Source organism: Equus caballus, chromosome 28 (genome assembly GCF_041296265.1).
Source record: "Equus caballus isolate H_3958 breed thoroughbred chromosome 28, TB-T2T, whole genome shotgun sequence".
Classification (NCBI taxonomy): Eukaryota; Metazoa; Chordata; class Mammalia; order Perissodactyla; family Equidae; genus Equus; species Equus caballus.
The window spans coordinates 38,461,160-38,469,263 of record NC_091711.1 but is presented as its reverse complement, the minus strand read 5'-3'; the positions used below and the strand labels follow the sequence as shown (position 1 = coordinate 38,469,263).

At 59.0% G+C, this 8,104-nt stretch overlaps 1 protein-coding gene across 1 annotated transcript; it reads right to left on the bottom strand.

Annotated features, from left to right (window-relative positions):
• Positions 1–1,117: 1,117 nt before the first annotated feature.
• HMOX1 (heme oxygenase 1) lies at positions 1,118–7,805 on the bottom strand. The gene is made up of 5 exons (XM_023631135.2): positions 7,529–7,805; positions 6,248–6,368; positions 3,838–4,329; positions 2,916–3,015; positions 1,118–1,858 (listed from the first exon to the last, which is right to left on the bottom strand). The coding sequence occupies exons 1-5, from the start codon at positions 7,555–7,557 to the stop codon at positions 1,728–1,730; spliced, it is 873 nt and encodes a 290-aa protein (XP_023486903.1). The 5' UTR covers positions 7,558–7,805; the 3' UTR covers positions 1,118–1,727.
• Positions 7,806–8,104: the final 299 nt, after the last annotated feature.

Genomic DNA, 8,104 nt, shown 5'->3' with positions numbered 1-8,104 from the left:
GCTGACATCCTTCCTGCCCCTCAGAGTCGTTACCCCTTCGCGAGTCTGCTGTGACGATTGAAGGAGATGACACAGGGGAGGTGGCTCTCAGGACAGGAATCACTTAGCAAACATCACAAACCCTGATCTCCATCGTTTCCTAACGGGAGCTAACGTGGTACTGATATCGACCCTGGTATCAGTTTCCCCACATTAAACCCAGCATATATGGGGTTAAAACCAAAACACTCATTCCCTGCTTACTCTCTGGCTTCCCGCCTCCGGAATCCGCTATCCTCCATCCTCCGTGGAGACAGACACCGTCAAGGACAAGCACCTGGACCATCTCCTCCCCACAAAGAGATACGGGCTGGTGGGAAAGCTGCTGACCAGCAAGGTCACGGGCTCCCTCATCTCTGCAAGTAGTCTCAAGGCCAAAGAGAGGCTGGTGGGAAAGCTCCAACCAGCAAGGCCATATGCTCCCCCTCCCCTACCTAAACCCCCAAATAAAAACCCTTCCTTTTAGCTTTTCGGGGAGTTTGGGATTTGAGCGTTAGCTGCCCTCTCTCCTTGCTCAGCACTGTGCAAAAATAAAATTCCTACGTTCTTCCACCACACCTGGTGTCAGAGACTGGCTTGCTGCGCAACGGGTGAGCGAACTCACTTCAGGTTCGGTAACAGTATAGGGTTGGCATCTCGCGTACATCTCATGTGCTTCTCAAGGCGGGAGGTGAGGGGGGTCTCGCCGTATTCACATCTCAGCGACAGATGTGAGTCCCAGCGAGGCTGAACCTAACCCCCAAGGCAGGGCTACCAGAGGAGCGGGGCTTTGAACCCAGGGTCTCAGGTCTTTCAGATTCACTGTACAGGGCACAAATTTTATCCCAGAATCTGCTCCTTGCAGCCTCGCAGGGCAAGCCCACCCTCGGTAAAGCTGTGTCTCGCATCGAGCAGGGTTCGCCACAAAGATGCACCACCCTCAGCTTCAAATTCACCCCCCACGTTCTCAGAACAGAGCCCAACATCCAAAAACAGCTCCCACCACCGCCACCCTCCCCTCGTCCCGGGACCCAGCACTCAGGAAACAAGCGAGAAGGTCCGTCCCCCGGGGAACAGAGCCCAAGAAAAACACTCGGAGTTACTATCAGGCAGGGGAGTTTATTATTTCACACGGAAGTTAGAGACCAAGGCCACAGAGCTGTTAAACGCCTCTCTCCCCACTGCACCCCACCCCCCAAAACCCACCCCAGCCCTGCTACAAAAACCTAACAGAACACAACAGAACACCCGGTTCAGGCCAAGCCAGGAACAAAAAGTGGCTCCAACAAAAACAAGACAGAGACGCGGGACACAACATCTTTGCACGTTTACATAAAAACCGCCCTGGCCCAGGGGAGAGCGGTCACGGCATGTCAGGAGACCGTGACCCCAGGGCCTCTGGAGGTTTGGACAGCTGCCACTGCTGGCCATGACTTCTGGGCTCAGCGGGCAGGAACAGGGATGCTGAGGGGCCGGCGGGACCCCTCGTCCCAATTTAAAGTTCAGGTCATGGGGCCGGCTGTGCTTGTTGGTTGGGGAAGACGCCGCAGACTTCTTCCTTTCCAGAGAGGGAGGGATGCAGGGAGAAGGTGGGGGCCAGACAGCCCCCTATGCCCAAAGGAAGAAGCCAGCCGAGAGATTCTCCTCCAGAGAGAGAGGGCCTTCGGCCAGGCAGAGTTCTCAGCCCCCAGGAGCCAGCACGCTGGCGTTCACATGGCATAAAGCCCCACGGCAACCGTGGCCACCAGAAAGCTGAGTGTGAGGACCCACCGGAGGAGCGGCACCGGGGAGAGGATGCTGAGCGGGAGCTTTCCCCCGGGAGTCTCTGAGGGCGTAGGGTCTGAAAGAGAAAGGGAGCAGTGTCAACACAGGTGGGTGGGAGGGGGTCTGATGTCACAAGAAAACACAGCAGTACAGTCCCTGCTCAATGCCAGGATCCTGCTAGAATACAAACAGGTAGCCCCCTAGCCACTGCTTGAATACCTCCCAAGACAGGGAGCTCACTACTTCTCCAAGCTGTGCCTTCTTCCATTTTCAGCCAGCCCACATTGTGAGAACGTAGGGGTGCTCCAAGGGACCACACTTCAAGAACTGCCGCATTGGGGCGAAGTCCCCTCACCCCACCAGGTGGCCAGTCCCATCAGGACCAGCCACGTTCCAATGCTCCCAGGCCCAATGCAGCCAACAGAGGGGTCCCACGTGGTCCTGGCACCCGTGGGAAAGCCATAGGGCCAGGTGGGTTCCGGGGACTCCAGGAGCCAAGGCCTAAAGGAACCAGCCAGGCAGACGGCTGAGCCTCACCTCTCCACCCCGCCTCCCAGAGCCACGCACGCGCCCACGAGAGACGGGGCGTTTTGCGGAGCATTTTAGAGTTTCTGGAAGTTTCCCAGCTATTCTGCCAAAACAGCCACAACCTCGATAGCTCTCTGAGGCACGTGAGGGAGGGACACACACAGCGCAAGACCCGGGGGTTATGTGTCGTCCCAGCATCTCAGGGCGGGGTAATAGCCAGAGCAGGCCCTGGGCTCCCTGCCCGACGTCAGGGTCTCTGCTCAGGAACCATTAGAGGGCTCCAAAAGGAACCTATATTAAGCGGGGGGATGGCTTTGCCCAGGACTTCCCAGGGCCCTTTATGCAAGTCTTCCCTTTTGAGCCAGCGAACTAGAACCAGCTCGACTGCCCTCGATTTCAGGGTTGGGAAAACTGCGGTGTGGCGCGGTTACACGGCTTCCCGGGGTCATGCACTGAGGGCTGACCCCAGGCCCTCTTCCCTGCCCCCTCCTTCTCATTTAAAACATTCAAAAGACACAAGGGTCAAGAGACACTGGAGGCAGCCAGGCGGGCCATGTGCCCCTCCCGCAGAGCCCAGGGGAGACGCCGCCCCCGGAGGCCCTCACCTTGCGCCCTGCTGCCGGCCCGCCTGCGGAGCTCCGGAGCCTTCGAGGGGCTCTGGTCCCTGGTGTCCCGGGTCAGCAGCTCCTGCAGCTCCTCAAACAGCTGGAAGACAGAAGACGCACGCGCCTGGCTCAGCAGAGACACAGACTTTCATGGAGGGTTGACAGGGTTTTGATGTTGTTGGTTTTTTGGGGGAATGCAAGGGAGGGGTGTTGTTCCACGGGTGCCTGGACCAGTCTCTTCTGAGGTCCAGGCTGGGAACCGGGAGCCACAGCGCCTTCAGGTGGGCGGAGGGCGACAGGATTCTACAAAATGTGGGTTAGAAGGGACCTCACCCCCACTCGCAACACCTGCCCCCCCAGCTCCACCTGAGATTCCATCCTTCAAGGCCTTGTCAAAGCCCATCGTCCGCCAGATTTGAGGCACCCGTAGAAAGATGCACCTGCCTCCTGGGCTGGGCTGAGGGGCCCCGGAAGGCAGAGGCTGCACCTGGGGCACCTGCAACCCCTGCAGTGCCAACCCGGCCACACACAAAGGCACACACCACTTCTATGTTGTCACAGGGTGTTGTCAGAGTGTGCTATGACCATGATGCTCACACCCCAATCACAGTAACTGACACTGGAGGGCCGACCCTGTGCCAGGCCCTGCGATGGGGACTTAGTGGTATAAACTCATTTAAGCCTGACAACAAACTCTAAGAGGTGGGTACTATTATATCCCCATTTTACAGATGGGGAAACTGAGGTACAGAGAGATTAAGGGATTCGCCCAAAGTCACCCAGCCAGTAAGTGGCAGAAGCGGAACCCTAGCTGGAGTCCTTACACTTCACCGAGACCCTCGGCCCCTCCCCCTGCTATAAAGGAAATGTCCCCGGGAGGAGCAGCTGGGGCAGGCGGCCAGCAGGGCTGCTGGACCCTCACCTGAATGTTGAGCAGGAACGAGGATTTGACCTCTTCGATCACCCTGTGCCTGACCTCGGGGGTCATCTCCAGGGAGTTCATGCGGGAGCGGTACAGCTGCTTGAACTTGGTGGCGCTGACGACGTTGGGGAAGGTGAAGAAGGCCACGCCCTCGCCGGAGCTGGGCAGGTCTAGCGCCTTCTGCGCAATCTTCTTGAGGACCTGGCCCCCCGACAGGTCACCCAGGTAGCGGGTGTAGGCGTGGGCCACCAGCAGCTCGGGTTCGGTGCGCCCCACCTCTTGGAGGCGCCGGACGTAGCGCCTGGTGGCCTTCGTGTAGGGGATGGCCTCCTGCCAGCGGGGCCCGTACCAGAAGGCCATGTCCTGCTCCAGGGCGGCCCTGCGGTGCAGCTCCTCTGGGAAGTAGAGGGGGGCATAGACCGGGTTCTCCTTGTTGTCCTCGATTTCCGCCTCCAGGGCCGTGTAGATATGGTACAGGGAGGCCATCAGCAGCTGGAACCAGAGCGGGCGCTCAGACTGCCGCCGAGCCTGAGCACGGCCCCCAGCCCCATCCCCGCCCCCGCCAGGCTGGCCCCTGCCAATCCTCTCCACATGGCGGCCAGAGGGGAGCTTCGCACGAGGAAAACCTGAGCGTGCATTTTCTGAGCCCCAAACCCCGGGATCCCATGCGGTGAAACATGCAGCTTAACTTAATCCTTATAGAAACCCCACAAGGGAGTTGCCACCCCCATTTTACAGAAAAGGGAACTAAGGCTCAGAGAGGGGGTGAGACGCTGAGGTCAAACCAAAGTGGAGTCCAGCCCAGGCCGGGTGGGCCCGGGAGCGGCTGACTGGAAGAGCACCTCTGGCCTTTGCCCTCTGGTGAGGATGTGCAGGGCCGACTCTGCCTCCCAAAGGCCCATGCTGAGCCCCGCCCCCTCTGGATGCTGGGCTGGCGGACAGGCCCAGTGCACCTTGGCTCCGGGGAACTCCCGTCACACATTCAGACTCTAGTCTGAGTTTGAAAGAGGACAAAGTTTAGACTTTCCAGTTGAGATTTCCAAGTTACTTCTGAATCATAAATCTTGACAACAGCCCCATTGCTCAACGGGGCAGAAAGCCAGGCGGCCTGGTACAAAACAGCCTGGCACTCTGAGTGTGACAGACCTGATTCTAATGGGGGCTCAGCCAGTCCTCAGCTGTGTGACCGTAGGGAAGCCACTTGCCCTCTCTGGTTCTCAGCTTCCCACCCCAGAGCAGGAGACGGTCTGAGGTCTGTGTGACTCTGCAAGTCAAGCCTCGGTTCCCTCCTCTGAAAACAGGGATAATCTGACCATATCCTAAAGGGGGGCTGAGGGAAGGGTCTAGCAGGATGGGACGGGCAGAGCACTGGGCATCAACAGTGACGTCAGAGGCGTGGTGATAACTGCCACCTCCATCAGCATCCTCTCAGCGAGCACTGGGTGCCCTCGCGGATCTGTGTGCACGCTCTGAACTCAGTGCCTTAGGGGCATGGTCCAAAGTCACCTCCCACCCCGCTGCCCCCAGCCACAGTACAGGGACTGGGTGTGTGTCATCTTTTTGAGGGAGGGAGGAGGATGAGGAAGACGGATCAAGGCCTGGACCAGGGCCCCGACCCCCGAGAACCGCATCTCCCGTCACGGTGGGCATGGGGCAGGGTCCAAATCGCTGAGGGGAGGGCACCAGGTACTGCTTCCCCGCCCCCACACTCTGGTCCCCCGGCACCTGCCTGGGTGTCAAGTGCTTCCCTTCTATTTGCATGAATTTCACAACCCTGCTGGGAAGTAGCAAAATCAGTGCCCAGCAAAAAGCTGTTGAAACTCCATTTCACAGAGGCAGGAAAGCTGCCTTAAGGACGGTAGATGAGGGTCCCACAGTCTTAACTGTTAGCAAATGTTTGTGCTCCGGCTGGAACCCACACTGCCCCTTTGCCTTCAGAGGCAGCTTATAATTAGATCAGGAGCATAAAGCTCTGAAATGAGACCAGCCTCAGTTTGATTTTGGCTTTTCTCATTTACTTACTAGCTGTGTGACCTTTTGTTAGTTACTTAAGCTCTCTGAGCCTTCCTTTCCTCATCCTCCATATCAAGGTTGAGGCACAGATTAGAAAGCAAGTGTGTAAAAACACTCAGCACGGACTAGGTGCTCAGTTTATGGCACTACTGCCCCAGCTCCTCCACCACACTACACAACAGGATGTGAATTTGCTGCGCGACCTTGGGAAAGTCACCTCCCCTCTCTGAGCCTCAAGGTCATCATCCTGTAAAATGATTCCCTTGGACATGCCCATCTGGTCCCTCGGCAGCCCTGGTCCTGATCCCCACTTACACCACTGCCCTGAGCCTTGGGCACACACACCCACACCCGTCATACCCTCCCACACCAGGGCTGGTCCCCCCAGGCCACATACCTTAAAGCCATCTCGGGTCACCTGGCCTTTCTGAAAGTTCTTCATGAACTCGGAATTCTCCGCCTGGCTGTGTACCTCCCTGGAGGCCGCCTTCACGGCCTCTGACAAATCCTGGGACATGCTGCAGAGGGAAGGGACGGAGGGTGAACAAGGGAGGGTGGCTATGCGCAGGGCCCTTGGGACGCTGAGCTCCCCAGGGCGCCGCCCGCCTGTCGGCAGGCCTGCAAGGGACTTCGGCTTCAGCGGGCTTCTCCGCAGAAGTCAGTCCAGCCTCCAAGCTCAGACACAGGCCACGTGCCCGCCGCCTTAACACACAGCCCCAGCAACACTCCTCAGTCATTACAATACTATGGCATATGGTCCCCAAACCCATGGGAGAAATCCTGGTGCCAGTTACTCTCCATGGAGGAGAGGAGGTGGCACAGCTCAGGGAGAAGCAGCAGCGGGCCAACCTTCACATCAGCGTCAGACTTGCTTTGACTGGCTCTTGAACGCAAGACTTCGTTCATTTATCGTGTTGAAGCTTCAGATACAAATCTCACGACCCCTCATAATGTTATGCTCATCATAAAAGGGTTTGGGTTAAAAAGCCTGCAAAACTCTGCTTCACGCAAAGAAATCAGTCCCCTTCTGGGAGTATTTCTGCCACCCGTCCGTATCCACCTCCGGCAGAACTGTCATTTCTCCTTCCTCTCCCACACCCCCTCCAGACGCACTGTCCCCTGTTCTCTCCGTGCTCATCAAATTCCCGGGAGAAGGGAAGGAGCCAGACTTGGAGGGGAACAGCACAGATCAAATCTCAGCTCTGACACCTGACAGCCTGGCGACCTTGCGCTTGTTGCCGCCCTGGACTGTGCAGCCCTCATCTGTGAAAGGGGGGACCCCAGAGCCAGGGCCACTGCTCGACAGCAGGTGAGACGTGCACACGGCCAAGAGGGGGCTCTCGTGAGAGACCGTCGCCCTGTCCCCAGGCTCCGTGGCCACAGGCATCCTACAGTAAGCAGAGCAACTCCAAACGCCCTCAAAAGTCCAACACCCCAAACACAGTTGGACACCATAGCGACACTGTCATCGGGCCGCCACCCCGTGCCAGGGCGCCAGGCTTGCAAACCATCCTCCCCCCCTCTAACTACCCTACTGGCACAGGCAGGACTGGAACCAGCTCCTCCTGACCCCAAAGCCCAAGGGTTCGGCCGTTCAGCGAGGTGACCCCCGGGGCTGGGCCGGAGGGACTGAGACCGGGAACCCCCCCCCGCCGGGAGAGGCCGTCCCCGCGCTTGCCTGTCCTCCGGCTGCTGCGGGTGCTCCATCCGGCGGCGGCGCTCGGCTGGCTCCGGGGCGGCTCCGACGACTCCAGACAAGCAGGAGGAGGCGGGAGGGTGACTGTGCCGAGCCGGCCGCGCCGTCCATTTATCCCCGCGCCGCGTCACGTGGGCGCGGCCCCCGGCGGATCCTACTCCCCGGGCCCCACGTTGCAACACCCGCGCCGCCCGCGCGCCCCGCCCGCGCGCCCCCGGCGGTGGGGGTGGGGGGGGGCGGTCATATGACCCTTGGAAAACAAAGCTGTTTAAAACAGGACGTTAAAAAAAACCTTTTCTGGAAATCTGAGCCGCTGTGTGATGTGGCCCCTTTCAGGGCCCCCCACGCGGGGATGGGACTTGAGCACCCAGCCCCTGCCTGCAGTCCCCTCCTCCCCTTTGCTGGGGGCTTGCTCCCTAAGTGTCACCTCCCCCACCCAACCCTCAGCTGATCCTGCCGCCTCACGGTCCCTTTAATGTACGTTTAGGGCCTGTTTCTGAGCACCCACTGACGGCTGGAGACTATACTGTTGTCACCATCCGTCCCTGCCACTATCCT

What these genes read in the sequence shown, in the direction of transcription:
- HMOX1 (XM_023631135.2), bottom strand. Translation starts at nt 7,557, where the DNA reads ATGGAGCACCCGCAGCAGCCGGAGGACAG. An exon ending in CCGCAGCAGCCGGAGGACAG is followed by an intron (nt 6,369 to 7,528) that starts GCAAGCGCGGGG and finishes TTCCCTCTGCAG; the next exon opens with CATGTCCCAGGATTTGTCAG. An exon ending in TGACCCGAGATGGCTTTAAG is followed by an intron (nt 4,330 to 6,247) that starts GTATGTGGCCTG and finishes CTCTGGTTCCAG; the next exon opens with CTGCTGATGGCCTCCCTGTA.